Source organism: Musa acuminata, chromosome BXJ1-11 (assembly GCF_036884655.1).
Source record: "Musa acuminata AAA Group cultivar baxijiao chromosome BXJ1-11, Cavendish_Baxijiao_AAA, whole genome shotgun sequence".
NCBI lineage: Eukaryota > Viridiplantae > Streptophyta > Magnoliopsida > Zingiberales > Musaceae > Musa > Musa acuminata.
Genome location: NC_088337.1, coordinates 4,753,017 through 4,771,493, shown reverse-complemented (window position 1 = coordinate 4,771,493; position 18,477 = coordinate 4,753,017). Strand labels below are relative to the sequence as shown.

The 18,477-nt window shown below is 36.1% G+C and overlaps 1 protein-coding gene across 2 annotated transcripts; it reads right to left on the bottom strand.

Annotated features, from left to right (window-relative positions):
• Window positions 1-1,626: 1,626 nt before the first annotated feature.
• Window positions 1,627-16,680, bottom strand: LOC103970512 (F-box protein At3g54460). Of its 2 annotated transcripts, none has more exons than XM_009384308.3 (9): window positions 15,928-16,680; window positions 7,972-10,623; window positions 7,686-7,899; window positions 7,331-7,609; window positions 7,186-7,245; window positions 6,983-7,113; window positions 6,568-6,682; window positions 5,101-5,250; window positions 1,627-1,912 (listed from the first exon to the last, which is right to left on the bottom strand). In XM_009384308.3, the coding sequence occupies exons 1-8, from the start codon at window positions 16,446-16,448 to the stop codon at window positions 5,104-5,106; spliced, it is 4,119 nt and encodes a 1,372-aa protein (XP_009382583.2). In that variant the 5' UTR covers window positions 16,449-16,680; the 3' UTR covers window positions 1,627-1,912; window positions 5,101-5,103. The 2 variants fall into 2 exon arrangements, with proteins under 2 accessions (XP_009382583.2, XP_009382584.2); XM_009384309.3 differs by lacking the exon at window positions 15,928-16,680 and adding an exon at window positions 14,733-14,831.
• Window positions 16,681-18,477: the final 1,797 nt, after the last annotated feature.

The following is an 18,477-nucleotide window of genomic DNA, read 5'->3' as shown; positions in this document are numbered from 1 at the left end:
GGGAGTCTCGTCTCTTGAAGTTAAAGTGGGTGTTGTATATATAATTGTATTATTAGCTGATGGTGTACTCAATGTAATTTTAATTATGATTGTCAAATTTATTATTATTATTATTATAGGTGATTTGGGCAGTCAAATATAACACTTTCACCTAAATCTTCCCTCTAATTATTCAGGTTATATAATTGTCCCTCAATTGATTCAAATTTAGTAGGTTCTTTTAATAATAATAATAATAATAATAATAAAATTACGTGGGTCAAGTATATCTCACCTGGATCAATTTTTATTTAAATGTACTCCGAAATAGTCACTCAAAATCTTTTGGACAAGGATATGGATTTGGGTTGAATTATAGTCTTATTCCAAACATGAATGTGCATCTACAAGTGTTAGATTTTACCTTATATTAAACTAATGAATGTTCTCTTGCTTTCGTTTTCGTTGTATAATAAATATAAATCTGTACTCCCAAAATCTTATTAATATTTAGATGCGTCGTGTACTGGATTTCATATGGTCATAGAACTTAGCGTTCATTTGGGATGGATGTCTGTCGGAGTCATTATCTATCGTTTAAGATAGATAGGAAAAAGGTCTTTCGAGTGTCAAATCAATGTGTGATCAATTTTTCTTTCGTAATGAGAACGCATGAGGTGATCCAGTTAGACCTGACTCGATATTTGACTTGACCAAAAAATTGTCGTCAGTCAACCAGTTCATTTTTTGGAGTTTATTATTCAGTATTAGAGTATGAAGGAAGCTGATTACGACTATCAAATATCATCTCACAACCTCTGAACATTAAACTCATGTGGTCCATGTAAAGTTCTTTCACACGCCAATTTGGAATAGTAGTTCGGTTCGACGGCTCAATCAAGAAACTGTACCATTTAATTAGACATTGGACCGATTCAACATGGCGTGAAGCGTCCTTAATTTCCAATGCATAGTAGCAATGAGATCTTGACCGGCTTGGGCGTGATCGTTGACCGTCAGCCCCGCGTGAGATGCATGCAAACCACTCGGGTCAACAACCCACAGACTCTTCTGTGACATGGTGGCCCAGCTTGATCTGATCTGATTCGATCTGCGGATTCTTCCAAGTCATAAGCAGTAGCCGTGGATGGACTGGCACTGACTAGTTCACGAGAGATCATATGGGTTTCGATCGTGATAGGACAGATTGACTCCACCTGATTTGTGATCGACTCGATCGAGTTCAGCAACCGTTGACCGACCACAAAGGTTCGAATTGCCTTGATAAACAACAATAGGCGGTAATTCACAGGTTTCCTATACATATGTATTCATAGTGCGTTTATTTTGGATGTCAGATAACAAAACTACGATAGCTTAGCTACATTATTCCATTTATGCAGATAGAATTCCTTCTAAAGTGAGACTCTAATATGTTCACAAAATTGCTCGAGCCGGTCATCTATCAAACTCCAAAAACTGAGGATATCAATATTACTAGACCAGTTCGATTTGACATGGCCAAACCAACCGTTGTTAACCCCATGTAGAGCAATTCAGTCCAAGATCCACCCAAGATTTAATAGACTCGACACTCGATGCCACCTCACCTTGCTACCAAAATAATGGAAGAAAGATCCAAGGATGGAGAAGAAGACCTCATGTCAGATATATACCAGAAATATACAGATTGCTCTGCCTTACATAACGTCAAATATTGCCACCTTACCTCCTCAAAAATAAAGGTTGGATGTGAAAGGAACACGGTTCACAATATCATTTGACTTCTGTTAATGATCCATCTGTATCAGTATCATCAAAGGCTTATGATTTCCAAAACTTTTCAACCTGCAGTCATAAAATCAATTGGAATGGGTACAACCAATGGAATTCAATCCGAGATGGCTAATTTCGGCCAATTATCATTTGACAGCTGCAAAAATGAATAAAAAAAGAGGCCGTAAGCAAAAGGAGAGGAAGAAATTCAGATTGAAAGACAAAAAGAAAACTTATAATTATGCGAGTGAAATGAAGATGTTGCTACTAATGCAAATAATAATATTTCCTAAAACTATTGTATTTGTTGCATTAATCATCCATGCATATGCATATGACAGAAAAGAAAGAACATAAGTAGATGAAAAGGACAAATAGTGACCATCAATCTTGGTTCTCCACAAAAAAAAGGAGAGGTGTCATGACATTTAAAAACTATTTGAATCCCAGGAGCATTCTCTTCAAAATATATTTTTTTCTCTAGTTGTTTTCACATCACCCGACACTTCAGCATCACAGTTTTCAAAGTTGTAGGAGCAAATGTTTTGAATTTTTATTATATATTTACTACAATAATATCATCAAATTATAATGTGTAATTATTTCTATTAAATATATCATAGTTACTTCTTGATGAATTACTTTCCAATATCTTTTGTTGTTATCATTTATGATTTTTAAAATTTTTATAGTAGTTTCCTTTTTTATTGAAAATTTAGATATCATATCAAATAATAGAATAAAAACATATTTTAAGTTCTCAGATCCTATTTTGCCTTTGTTAATATTTTTTATTATATTTTTAAAGTTTATTCTTGGCTTGTCTTGATCTTGTAAGTCTAATCTGAGCACTTCTATAAATTTGATCATATCATCACAAGTGGATCCCGATCTTGATATCAACCATACAAATTACAAAGAGAAGCCTAGTGCTTCAGTTTCATCAGCATTGTCTTAGCTTTCCTATTTTGATGGTACAATCATGTGAGCCAGCATAACAAAGAAAGTGCTTGTTCCAGTGGCTAAAAGGTGCTAAGTTCCCCAAGATATTAATCCCTTGAAGCTACATTACAAGATGAGTAACTCTTAAGCTTCTTGGTTTTAGCACCCTATCCTTTCTAGCATTTGTACTCTTCTTTGTATCATTGGTAAGTGGTAACAAAACCATTAGAAAAAAAAGGAAGCAATCATTTAAATGACAATACAAAAGCACTCCCATAGATTTTTCACTCAGCAATATAAGTTAACTAGAACAAAAAAGGCAATGATATATGATAGTTACAAAACAGGCTATCATATTTACTCTTTTGCCATGAGAGAAAGTATAAGATTTTTCATTTTTGCTTTATTCTAACAGTAACATTGCATATAGTCTTATCCTCCATGATGATAGTTATCATATTAAACATGCACATCCTTAAAAGCACTTACCATAAAATGCTATTAGACTTGTTGCAGGGTGCTCACAACAACAACAAAAAACCATAATATCCCAATTATTTGGGGTTGGCCACAGGGATTTTTTGCCACCATAGGACTCTATAAAAAGTTATATTCCCAGCTCAGTTAAAGAGTATATAAATCCTTATTTATAATTTCTACTGAAGTCTATGAAAAAGAAAAGCTCCTAATGTCAATACTAGCTAAAATCATGTCCTCCATGATGTTCTCTATCAGTAAAATCGTCTTCCTATATCCTTTACAAACTTTTAGATGATTCATGCATTCATTATACCTTGATTCTATTCTTCAAATTGTTCTTTGAAGATAGTGGCGTCAAGGCCAAAGAAGATGCGGTAGTTCCTTAAGGATGACTGCTTCAATAGTAGATATCCATGTTTCATTATTCTAGTGGTTTAAATGGGTGCTCGAGCGCTCACCTAGGCGCTTGGGTAAGGCGAGGCGAAGTCCGCCTGGGCACTCACCTGAACGCAGGCATCGGGCGCCTCAGGCGAGCACCTTGTTTTAACAAAGCAACCGAGCCAGATGATCAAGTTTGGTTCGATTGAACAGTAACTTAGTTGGTTCAATTGAACCTACTATTTCTAAAGCTGCACAAGCAACCCACCTTGCGTGCGCGACCCCGACCCATAAACCCTACTTCACGCACAGCCTCTACCTCTATCGCTGACGAACGGGTCCAAAGGTCTAGCTTTCGTGCGTAGTTCCCTCTATTGCCACTACTTCCATGTGCAGCTCCTTCCACCATCGAGGGAGCGGACCGTAGCTTCCGCTGCCACCGATAGACACATCTAAAGCTTCCTCCGCCTGTAATGTCGCTGTCCGAAGTTTTCTCGATCGCTGCTGCTACTGTCAGTAGTTTCCTCCGCTACCGCCACTGCAGTCCAAAGTTTTCTTTGTCTCTGCTGTTACTGTCCGAAGCTTCCTTCGCCACCACAGTCGTCAATCGAAAGTTCTTTCATCACCGTCGTTCTCTCTTTCTCCACTTTCCACCGTCGATGACTATTTTCTCTCCTCTAACTACTATTAACAGTGGATTAAATACCGTTAATAGCATATTGTTAATTACTATTACCTTATAATAATCCCTATTTAGATTTTAATATTGCTAATCTCTATTTATTTAGAACCTCTTATTGAAGAGGATGAGAGGAAGAGAAAGATGAAGATGGACGAGAAGAAACCTATATAATAGTCATCTCTTGCCATTGTTGAAGAGGATAAAACATATTTTGATGAAGTTAGACGAGCGGAAGAGAAAGTTGATGATATGTTTGAGAATGACGATGTTGATTATGATGATGATTACATTTGAGATAAAGCTTTATTGTTGAGTCCTTCGACATTTTTGTTATTAGAAGATGGATAATGTGACTTGATACTTTAGATCTTTTTTTAATACTTATATAATCATATTTATCAATTATATTATATATTTTTTATATTTTGATATTTTAGAGTGCCTCGCTTTGCTCGACCAAGCACTTTGGTGGGCACCTAGCGCCTCGGACATTTAATGACCTTGGCGCCTAACTTTTTTTAAATCACTGCATTATTCATGATAAATATAAGGTCTATAGAAGGAGTCTGCAAGAAAAATATAATGGTTCTAAATTTCTAATATTCTTAAATAGAATGCGATCATTAATGTAATCTCTCTAATTATAGTTTGTACTACTCTCCTGATAACAGCAGCCATGAAGTTTTGGACTCTGGATGATCATGTAACAAAGTTTAACATCTACGTAGCTTTTTGCTGTCTAGAATCTATGATAGTAAAGTGAAGATAATAAACAAAAAGACTGAATACAATTCATGTTTATTCTAACTAGTTTGTAAATATCAACTAACAGATAATTAGATAGATAGTGACAGGTCCAATACCTGTTATGCTTTCACATTTGTGCGCACAAAGCTCAATCGAGCCAAATAATTGCTTTCAGCAAAATTATGTAGTGTGCGATGAGCTCGTGTCCCTTCATATTCATCTTTATCAACTTCTTGCTTGAATGTTTCTCTACAAGCATTGACATCCTGAAAGGACAGATGCAGTTAGTGGTACATTAAACTTGCAGTTAATATTGCACTTACTAAATGTTCCAGTGCTAGAATCTTGCAGATACAACTATAACTAAGCCCTAGGTTCAAAGGGTCCAAGAAGGATTAGCAAACAATTTCATAATTCCAAAAAAGATTTAATTATAGAAAATAAGGCAAAAATGCAAATTGCTTCCAAAACAAATGTCGACCTCAAATGATGATTAAGCAAGAAAACAACAAGAATGGAACCTTGCAGGAAGTAAAGGTTCAAACCAGAGCCAAAAAGTATCACAGCAGACCACATACCATATCAACCAGTACATGCCAAATTAACCATGGATTGAAATGTGGACTACCCAATCTCAGGTTGTATGAAGTGAACTGATTATATCTCGCCCATTTTTTCATAATTTTACCAAACTTGCATTGGAACTGATTTAAAACCCTATATATTTCAAGCAAAACTGGTCACAGTAGAACCCTGAGAATCAATCCCATCTCCTCGAAAGTCTGATCACTCCTCTTTTCACACCCTCTCCCCCTTTCTCATTCAAAGAAGAATAACACAACAAGAGAGATATATAAAAGAGGCAAAATTAGCACTTTATCCCAATTCCATTGTGTTGCCAAATTTGAATATGGCAAAGCATTCAACTAACGTATTGTCTAAAATTATTTTACTAATGAAGCCTGGAGACTGGTGGAAAGTGGAAACCATTCTTTACTTGCTTCAGTTGCTTGCACAACCACCCAAAACCTCCCATGAGTAGCCCTAGAAAGAGAATCTGAAGAAATTCCACCAAGGACTTCCAAAGAAGATATGAAACAAATTCTAGCAACAGGTTAAATATTCATGGAAGATTAGATCAAAGAGATCTTCATGTAACAGAACAAGAGAAGCAACAACCGGAGGCCTTGTTATTGTTCAGGGAATTGATTACAGCAGGATAGATTTATTCATTAAAAAATCTCTTGTAGATCATAACTAGAGTAGCTAGAACTATAAAAGTACTCACTAGTCACTAGAAACTGACTATTTTTCTCCTCAACATTTCAAAAATTGAGCAATAAAACAAGATAAACCACCAGGTTGACTTCCGATCGCTGATTTGTTTTATATTTGTCAAATCACTTGTACTTCAATCCTCAAATGAAAAGTGCTTGACCTTAGAACTGAAATTTACATGGATTAGGACTTTGTTGTTATAGTATGAATTAGAACGGATAATTGCCTCTAACACATTAAAAATGCTCACCAATGGATCAAACAAGCTACCTACAGGAGAGCACGCAACGTCAGGAAATATTTACCTGTAAAAATTTCAACATTTGCTCTTCAATGGTACCATACATTGCCAGTGTTTCTACATTAATCGGACGTGTAGCACCCATGCGATGAGCACGACTAATCACTTGTTCTTCCATGCTGATTACATATAACAAATTCATAGTACAGGTTAAAATGAGATGCCTATCCATCTGCTGATAAATAAAAACAGAAAAAAAACTGTAAAGAGGAAAAGCACATAACAAACAGTAAGCAATTAATGGAAGAAACAAAATTGAAGATAACTATTGCCTGATTAAGACAAGTTAATGTCCTTACTTCCTGAATAGCTACAACAGAGCATTAATTAACACTAAAAAAGGAATTTACTAATGCAAGTGGTGGTACCTCTTGCATACATGCATTTACTTACTGTATACAGGTAAACAAGAGAATTACCTTCTATCCCAGATTGGTTCCATCAAAAAAACATGTGTAACAAAGCTCAGATCTAGGCCCAAGGCTGCACTTCCATCCATTAGCAAAACCATGCAATTTGGGTCTAGTTGGAAGGTCATCAATGATTTCATCTGAACAAGACAATTAAGTAAGATCCCAACATGTGGGACGAATAATTTTATAATTGGGTAATGACTTCATACCTTGTTGCTGGAATGCATTGGACTATACATTTTAGCAAAGATGATGCCAGCAACTGTCAACTGAAACAAAGAACCAAATATCGACCCATTCACTATAGGTTACTCAGATGATGAATAAACTCTCGAAGACATGTTTAATGTTTACCTGCTGTTCAACAACATGTATATGCTCAAGAAACTGAGAAAAAACAATTACTTTCTCAGGCAGCACCTTACAAGCCTCACTATTCTGTGTGGACCAAGCTTTCCGATGCGCAAAAAAACTACAGTTGACCTTCGAAGAATAAAGAAGCTCCTTGGTTTTATCTATTCCATCTACAGATTCACCAAATTTTCTGTTTGTTTCTTGTAAAACCTTCAATCGCTCTACTAAGTATGCAACTTTGCTGCTAGATGTTGACTGCCAGTCAGGATCCCAGTCATCCTGTAAAAGAGCACAAGTAATTCAAGAGCAGTAGTTGAAATAGATCATTTGATGTTAGTTAAAAATAATGGCATGCCTGTTTATATGATGGCTGTAGCTCAATAAGATCCTTGGGAACAGGCCACTTTGGATTTGGATTTTCTGGCCGAGCTATTGTTTCTGGAGATTGCATCTCATAATGATATCCACAGCCAGGTAGAGTGCATCTTTCACTGTCCAGAGCAACACAATCAAGGCACAACATATGCCGACATGGTGTAATAACAGGTAAACGGCACCAATTTTCGCACCTAAATGTAGTATCAACAAAATGATTATTATCAGAAAATATCATCAGTTAAAAATTTATATGCATCAATTACCTGAAACAGCTACAACCATTCAAAAGAGAATTCTTAATGAACCCATACTCTTCTGAAAGAGGATCAAGACCATGTTGCACTAGTATATCCATTGTTTCTTGTATATCCTGACCAGCATCTGTTACCTTGATATGTCCAGCTACACAACAAGATAGTCTGACATTCCTAATAGTGCTACTGCGGAACTTCCATTGTTTTGGGTTCAGAAGTGACTCAACATGAGAAGGATCATTCCAGTCAGCCATTAATATATTTCGTCGGACAGTAAGAACCAATTCATTGTAACTTGTTGCGTGCTCTTCAGTAAAATGTAAAAAGGTAATCTTTTTTATGCAAGGAGGTATGCTTTTGAGATCTATTTTCCTTGCACTAATCATAATCCGCTTAAGTAAATGAAAAAGGCGTAACCTTCCCTCCTCCAGTTGTGCTTCAAAAGGTCTAAGTATACCTGCTTCCCAGGATTCCTGATTTTGACCATAAGCTTCATCATGAAGAAATTTGAGCATAGGTTGAAGATGAGCTACTTGACTATTTGGAGTATTTGGAGTTGGTGTACCAGTAAGAATCCATCGACTTGCTGCAGTCAAAGAGACAGCCAACTGTAATTTGTTTGTCAAGTTGAGACTTGAGCCAAGCGTATGTCCTTCGTCCAGCATTATCCTAAGCCAGTGTACTTGCATTAAGATGCTCCTCTTGCGAGGGCCCCACTCTGCACTTAACTTGTTGAAGGTGGTTAAGACAATGTCATAATCCCATGCAAGATTATGAGCAGAAGGCTTTCTGTTATCAGCCCACACATAAACACGTAGGTGACCAGGACTAACATGCTTCTGAATTTGGGTTATCCAGTGGTCAATCAAATTTGCTGGGACAACAATCAGGGTGGCTCTAGACAAATACAACCTAATTGAGTCCAATGGTTTGGTCAAAGCAATCCTGAGTGCTGCGGAGTCAAATGCCAAATTATCAAGTGAAGATGGGTAATACCATTTTATTGTACCATGCTCAAGCTTTCTTACAAGCCCAAATGCTTGAAATATTTTATGGTACCCCTGAGCCTCTCTTGTATATACTTCCCACTGTGCATTTAGAACTGGCCGTGTCAAACCATTTTTTTCCATCTCTTGGAACTTGCTGTGTGAAAGATTGGCCAACCAATTTAAAGCCTTATTTGTTTCATGATTGATCAGTGAGAAATTATCCTTTAATACACTTGTGAAAAATGAGATGTTTTGCTCTTTCCCTTCTGCAGTTCCTTTTGTATAAAATCCAGGCAAATATGTAATTCTTGTCTTAGAGTCCCAAGACTCTTCTGGAGCACCACAGTTCTGATGTATTGGATCATTGTTCATACTGCAAAACCATGCTGCTGCAGTGTCAAGTGTACTTCTCTCGGATAGCCTTCGCCATTTTCTACAAGCATCACACTGAACCCATGTCTCACTAGAATCAGAACCAACAGTCTCTTTTTTTAGCTTCTTGTAGTTGTTGCTAACAGCAGGAAAAACATGTTCCTGATTCATCAAATGTTCTCCTTTTGCAGCAGTCGATATGTTTGTGCAGCCAACAACTTTTCCTGCAGTCTTTATGTTGTTATCAGATATAATACCCTTTCCATATTTGTTTAGAAGATTTCTCTTAACTCGACTCAAGCTTCTAGTACTTCTAACAATGCATGTTACAGGCATTGGACTTGATTTTGTGCAAGTTAAAATATCCGACTTCCAACTAGAAGAATCTATCAATTCTGCTGTAAACTTAGAATCTATTGATCTGCATCTATCATATGGGAAGGAATTTGAGTTTTCAACTGAACTAGGTCTCAGTAGGGGCTGATTAAATTGCGTCTCACCCCTTCCTAAATTTTGTGCTATAGATCTTTTTCTTGCTGACATAAAGTTAACTGAATTTAAATTATCAGCAACAAGTTCATAATAACCACATCTTTGGTCCATATTATGCATGCACCAAACTACATCTGCATTATGAGGAGGGTCAGCAACAGTTCCATGAGTTTTCAGGATAAGAGATAGTGCAGTTACAGTCTTCCCTAATCCTGGTTCATCACAAAACATTCCTCCATGGAAATCACATACAGTCGGAGCCATTTCAGTAGATAGTTCACCAGAAACAGAATTCATGTAAAGTGAAAATCCATCCACTGTTGAAAAATCTCTGTATAGAGGATGTGCCAGAACAGCAGTATGGTGCTCACGTTTTAGCATCCACTCAACTGCTGCTTCCTGGTGAGGAAAAAGCTTTAGCTTCGTACATGGCATGATAGGGCTAGCCAAGGATCTTAGATGATGACAAGTGGCTGCAACATTTACAAGGTCCTTGGGGCCAAGTTGATTCAACACATTTGTCAAAACATCATCCGAAATATCCCAGATACCAGGACTTACAAATTCGCCATCAGGTCTTATTCTAGTAGAGTAAATCTTCTTTTCCTTCCCAATGCTAGGTAAGCTCTTGAACATTTCATGAAGATCAAATAGATTCTTATTGTCGGAACCAGATAAAGTACAGCGCATCTTGCAGCCCAAGACATGACAATCAGAATAGTTCCAAATGGATTCATCATCCAACTTGCAATAATCCTTGGCTTTCCAATCAAAGGTGAGTAAAGAAATTCTGACTTCCCAATTACAACTGTAGACAGACATTGGTAATTACTTTTAGCAAATAGTTAATTAACCATTCATGGTTTCGCATGGATGGACATAAATCTGATCCAAATTAATTAATTCACTAGATAAACAAACAGCAATAAGAACAATATACTGATCAGGGAACACATGGGACCTATGCAAGCAAATTTGTTGCTAACATAAAATTCGGATCAAACATTTGATGACCAACAGAGTTTACTCAGTGTGGTGGAGGACAACAATCTAAGTGAGTTTTTACAATGATGCAAAGAAATATAAATGTAAGCATGTATATACATTACTTATATAAAATTATCAAAACCATATCAATCACGTGATGCAAATGATATCTTTCCCTAGAAAAAAAGCCATAAACTTTCACTAGTTATAACTGATATTAACTATGCCAACTCCAAGAGGAGATATACAGATCTCAAAAAGCATGAGCCAAATTCTTTTAATAGCAAAAGGTAAACTTCATTTTGTTGATTCTGCTAAAGCATATCCTTCTATCAAGCGAGTCAGGCAATTCCTCCCAACTTTTTCATGAGGTTTCGTTGAACCAACTATTGAGCTTTCCATAACAGAAACAGGTTACTGGATAATATTGCCAATTCATCTTATTCACCAAATCATCTTTGGAAGAGTGAGAAGAGCAATTGTGCCTCTATGTTTAACTTTCCAACCAGCTATCCACATCTTGTCACACAGTTAACCTCATAATGGGGAACCTATAAACAAATAGATAAAGTACTCAACAAGGAAGAAAAAGATTAATCCAAATATGATCATCATATTGATTCATCTTTTAACTGCCAAACTGTAGCCAATCAGATGGTATCTTTTATTCAATGCCAGCATCCTGCCAAATTACTATTCAAGTTTGCTGGTGTCCTTCTCTGAACTCTATTAACTGACCAAAATAAATCTTAAATCACTAATCTCTTCTAGCTACTGTCCCATAATTTTAAACTGTTTAAGTTTTCACTATTTTACATATTTACTAAGCTTTGTTATGATCGTTTCTTTTGCACTAAATGTTTGTTAAACCTAACCCATAACTCCTTAAAAACATAAATGATTGAATACATCTGTTGTTAATGACTTCGTTCTATATAAGAATCCTGGAGGTTACACTAAAAGGGATAAAACACATGATTGCGGAATCAGCAGAGCGTGACAGGCTATCCTGATTCTCATGGTAATTGTTAATGGGAATAAGCATAACAGCATATAATGCTTCTAAGAAGTTAGAATCAGTTAAAAGGCCTACGACTATTTAATGGATCTCATGATCATATATTTATATTGACTATTAACTAGAACCTAGGGTCATAAGCACCATAATTGCATGTCCTTTCCTCAAAAGTCATCAAGATCATTGATCAGGACAGCAAAGGTTTGGCATCATTGATTTCAACCCAAACCAAACCCAGACGTGACATGGGTACCTACCTTCCTAACCGAACCCCATCCCAAACCCAATTAAAGGGGACTTGAACCCAATTTATGTGGGTTGGTAAGACAATGGACCAAAATACCTCAACTGCCATCCTAGCTCACGCAAGGATTGACAATGGATCCAAACCTGACTAATTACCTAGGTATCTGAACACTAACTCATGTACCAACTTCCCTACCTGAACACATCATAAACCTAAGAAAAATCCAAGACCAATTTAAGCAGGTCAGACCCGAGTACTAAAAAAAACCAATCCACTGCCATCCCTAATCATTTGTTAAAAAGGTCCATCCTGCATTGCTGACAAAATATACATGAAATAGGGCTAATTGGAGCCTTACCATTTTGGTAGGCACCACAAAAACCTTGAAACTTGAAAGGCTAGCTAATAGCAAGGCTTTCAGTACCAGTCGGCTTAAACAGAATCCATGTAAGTATTATCTAAGATTGATCATATGTTTCAACACAATCAATCAAGTCAGCTTTTTCTCTTTTCCCTCCTTTTTCAATCTAATCTAATTGGACCAATTTAACCCAACCAATATTTAAACTGATACAAAAATAAATAATGACTAACAAAATTAAATAATATTAATAAATTTATTTATACTAATAAAATAATTAGAAAAAAAATAACTGTTAAAATAAACAAAAAAATTATGACAAAAAATAAAATATGGTAAAATCAAATCATTGTTTGTAAAATAAAAATATATGTTTTAAAAATAATATATTGTAAACAAATCAATAAATATTAAATATTAATTACACCCAATGTCATTATAGTAACACTTCAAATATTAAAATATTTTTCATCAAAATTACTTTACCTATAATAACAAAAACCTCTTTTTTGGGCCAAAATTCACTCTACAATTTCATATAAAAGAAATTTTAAGCTTCCAATTCATGAAGTTATTCATGAAATGAGTGGCTACTTGATAAAAAAAATAATTTATCACAATTTTAATTTTAGTGGACTCAAATTAATAAAAATATCATTTTAAGCTTCAAAAAAAATCTGTTGAATCTCATTTTACACCTAATTTCCAAGAGTTGTCAATTTAGATATTTTTATCTTCAAATAATATAGTTTACAGTTATTTTAAATGAGCTCACTGACTTTTACACTTACATGTACCCCTATCAACCAGGGCGTGAACTAGATTGTTAAGATCATGGTGCGCAGTACCAACCCATATCGCCCGGTATGGGCGACACGTATCAATCCGACAAGGGACCAATACGTGGACTACCCTTTACTGAGCAATACCATAACCTAACCACGTATCGGGCAATGCGAGGTTTGTACTGGATGGTAACGGTCGAAATCTGACCATTACCGCCTTGAGGGCGATACCATAACCTAATCCCATATCGAGTGATATGGGGTGTGTACCTGTCGATAACGGTCGGATTTCGACCATTATCGATTAATGACTAAGATCGCCATATTTCATAGGAAAGGGTTTTTAAACCCTTTCCCCTTTCCTCCTCCCTCTTTCAACTCATATCAATCTCTCAATCTCTTCAACTCTCTCAAGCTTATTCTCACTCACATCTAACAATTCAAATCATTTCTTTGTAGATAATTCAATATTAATGAAATGATGATTCAAAACGTATAACAAAATTACTCCCCAAAGCTCAAAAAAGATATATGTCACTATTCTTTCTTAATTTTGATTATTTTCACTAAAATTATACTAAATTTATATTTATTTCCAACTTCAAAATCCTAAACTAATTTTTTCTAATTTTCAGGTATTTTTGGAGCTTATTTTTTTGGGCATACCATCAGTATGCCTCGGTACGTACCGTACCGACTATTGGTCAATATACCGGTACGGACCGAAATTGCAAACCTTGGTTAAGATATCTTGGTTGACTGAGCTAGATCAATTAGCTCAATCAGATCAGATTGGGACTCAAATCATGGGGAAGGGTTAGTGGTGGGGTTAAGGATGTTTAGATATTTTATTTGACTGGCCCATATCTAGCTTAGTCAAATTAGAGTTGGACTTGAATTGGGAGAGCGAATCGGGTTTGTTAGTTCGCACTTGGGTCTGTTATAGCTAACAGAACCAAACTCAATGCATTTAAGCTAACCTAACGAACGCTTAGGCAGACCAATGCCCAGGACCAGGAGTTCGCATAAGCAGCACCCAAGCCTAAGTGCCTCGTCAAATTTATTTGAGGTGCTCTAGCCTCATCTCACCCAAGTGCCTGGACAAGCATCGAAGGCCTCTTAATAACATTGGCTAAACTCCCCAAGGATGGCACACATGCAATTTTGATTTTATTGGTTGATACAAAATTGCTATTTGTAGCTATTCATTCTCATTTCTATTCTTTGATCTTATATAAAGAATAAAACTCTTTCGTCACATATACTATCTAAAAAGCACATGCTAGACATGGATAATAAATACTTAGTAACTAAATCTTAACTAAACACATTACAAATAACATATACCAAAGATAGCAATATATACCTTGCCCCAAACTCAGGGAACACTAAAAGAATCCTTATTAGTAAGGATAACAATTCCTGTGGCCTTTAAAGGAGTATGTCAAAGCCCTGATTTTGTATATATTTAGTCCCACACAACAAAATAGGGCACGCCATAATATAGGATGTACCATACCTCGCTAGTTACAAGGCCCTCATCAAACCTTGAACCATCTCCTAGACATCCACCATTGTTACCGCTTTGTCCGTCATCAAACTTTAGTCTTTTTCAGCTAATCAGTCAAAAGAGACAAAAAGGTCATGATATTTCATGGGCCATTTGCCCTAATTGAAACCAAAGATATCATAATTTAACATTAGGATCATTTGACTTGGGGATGAAATATTCAGGCTTACTTCTGTTAATCCTTAGATTAGTGAGGACTAAAAACATATAAAGAGCTCTAACAAAGATTAAGGCAAGATTTGGAATTACCGCTAATTGTAATAAGAAGATGATCACCATACATAAGTAATGAGATTTTGATTCCTTTGAGATTAACGGGAATGATTTTCTTGTGCCTAACAAAATTAGTGAGAATATTGGATAAGACATGGTGAATTAGGATAAAGAGATAAGGAGAGAAGAGGTTTCCTTGCCTAATTTTCCTATGACTCTGGAACCAATTAGAAGAGTTACCATTAATGAGGCAAACAAATCTAGAGGATGAAACAAAAGTCATAATCCACTGAACAAAAACAGAAGATAAATACATTTTACTCAGGGTTTGAAAGATGTCAGACCAAGTAAATGTCAAAAAGACTTCACCTTGATGAGAATAAGAGGAGATATTTAAAGTTGAGCCTTGAATAAACAACCTCATTGGTGATAAGGATATTATCATGAATATTCCTACTGCTATCAGGGACAAAAGCAAATTGTTGTTGGAACTAAGAGGATCAATTTTTAGCTTAATTTCATCCGCAAAGATTTTATCAAGTGATTTATGAAGGAAATTGGATAAGGCAATAGGTATAACGTCTACAACCTTTTATATGTTGACTTTCTTGTAATGAACACCAAGTTTTGCCCAGATAATGGGGAAAGATCCCCTTGAATGAAAATTAAAGAAAGCAAGCAGGTCATCATTCTTGATGGTAACCAAAAGTGTTTTAAGAACTGAGCAATTAAGCCATCTCGTTGTTATGAATAAACACTTGAAAGATATAAGTTCCTGCTCTGTGAATGTGGTTTCTTATGAGCTTACACACGGTATGATCATGTTATTGTATCGGGGCACAGCACCTGGACCTATGAACAAGTTCACTTGAGATTACGATATCTAAAATTGGACGACTTTCAAGCGATTTAGAGGAAAGGAGGTCCATACCTTGCATGCTTGAAGAGAGATGCAGCCAACGCCCCGGACCTGGGGAATTGCCAACCGGACCACACAGCAATGGGCAAATACAAGTCAATCAACACCACCGCCCTCACCTCGCCGTCCCCTCGAGCAGAAATCCTCACGACTCTGGCATCAATCTTCACGCACTTGTAGGCCGTGAGCGCCTGCAACTGGTGGACTACGCTCATGCTCCCGTTGACCAGCCCGGCCACCCTCCGCCTCCTCCTCTTCGACGCCGACGAGGGCAACGTCACGGCGGCATTCCCAAATGCGGCCATGGTCCTCCGCGGAGTCGCCGTCGCGGCGGCGGCGTCAGCAGCTGCGGGCGGAGGCGAGGCGGTGCGGTCGGGCAAAGGCAGCAGGAGGACGCCTTCGTCGGAGCGGAAACCGACATTAGGTCCGTCGGAGAAAAGGGAGCAGGAGGCGCCGGGGGTTAGGATTTGGGTGGGCGAGGGCACGGAGAGCACGACCTGGAGGAAGCCGCAAAGCTTGTGGTCGCTCTCCATAAGAGAAGCCCGAATTGCTGTCGCGGGACCAGATTAGGGTTCCGAATGCTCGTGGCTTTCGGCTTTGGAAGACATGGAAGGAGGCAGTAGCCAAAATATAAGGAAGGATAAGTGAAGATGGAATAGGAGAAGGATTCGTAGCAAAGGAGAGAGGGGATGGGTGAAGAACAAACGACGACGTGACGGACTGGAATCGGATCGACCGAAGACGCCCAACCGAACTCATGATCCGTTTGCTTTTTATCTTTGTTTAATATATCAGACGAAGAAATAACCCGTTATGGATACGTTTGTAAACCGCCATATTTCACCCTTAAATAATAAATATTATTTATATATATATATATATATATATATATATATATATATATATAGAGAGAGAGAGAGAGAGAGAGAGAGATTATTGACTTATTATTCGAGAAAAGCCTCATTTTTTTAAGTTTTTCTATAATGCAGAAAAATGTTTTATATTTATAAATTGATCAAAATGCTTTTATTATAAAAAAAGGTTTTTTTTTCCAAATCTAATTGGGTTGGATCGAATTTTTAGTTCGTTTATATTTGATTAAGTCAGACCATCACACTCAAAGTTACCTGAAAGGGTTTGATAGCGTATTTGTTGCATGAGTTATTCGAAACTTCTGAATAACATTTAAACATATACTACATGTAATAAATATATTTAATTTCACATCAACTGAGGAGACACAAAACAGCACAAGTCACTTTTTATCTTCAGATATATTCTTTTTTGGTCTATCCTGACAATATGATTGAATCGGTCCAATACACTATTAATTTAAATATTAGAAGAGCTTTGTAAAATTAAGAATATGATAGTCCTCTATCCTGTTATATGCGGTTACATTTAACTTTTTTTATTTAAATTAAATCATTAATAATTGATAGAGAGTACAATTAATCATTCGATATGCAACTATAACATAGAGTTTATAAGAAGAAGATAAGATCATCCTCTATTACCTACCCATATAGTCGATCTAAAATAAATAATTATAAGCTTCATCATCTCCTCTCTTAATTATGCATGTGGATAAAAGGTCAGAGATGAATAAAGATGACGGTAGAATATTTTATAAAATATTCTATTATTTTATGATCAAATATAAAAGTACATCTTTGATTTATCTTTTTTAACTATATACGTGTTAGAGGAATTGAATAGAAAAATTATTTTTGATCTTAATTTTTGTATAAATAATACAGAGATTTTCATCTTAGAGATACGTTGGATAATTATATATTTACGGGTCTAAATTATATCAACATCTCAATAACTTATCAACATATTAATAATAGTAAAAATATTAAAAATATTAAAAACTAAAATTTGGCAGTCTAGGGATTGATTTTAGAAACTTGAAGATTCATGTGAAAGCCATTTCCAATAATTTGTCTTATCATATTATAAAGAATTTTAAATTAAACGATATTAATAAGATTCTGGGATTTTATCATAGAAGAAAAAAAAAAAGGAGAAAAGAGAATAATTATTTCGAGAGGATCGACTTCCTTGATCACTTCGAGGGGATCGGCCTCCTAGGATTTTGTCACAAGACTGAATAATATTTAATTGTCTATCGAAAAGAAACGATTACATCACTATTTATAGAGTTCCACCTAGAATCCACTAGGACTTTGACTCTTAATAATAAATAAATATTAAATAAACCTCTAGACTGTAACTGAACTAAACATACTCAATAAACATTAATCAAAAGCTTAGAAAATAAAGAGATCCTAACAATTTCTTCCTTTTCAAATCAGCATTGTCCTCAAGGTTGAGTAGCATCAAACTCGAGGAGCTTCTCTTTCAACACTTCAGTCATAGGCTATTTGCAACGCATCACAACCCATTGATTAAGTAAGTATGGTCTCCATTTTTTGATAGTGTAAGCAATAGGTCGGTCTTTCAGTGTAGTAATCATTGCAAGAAACTTCTGACCCTATATAATCAATTTTATCTTCAAGCATTTGCTATCACAAGTTAAAATTCGTCCATCAGCGA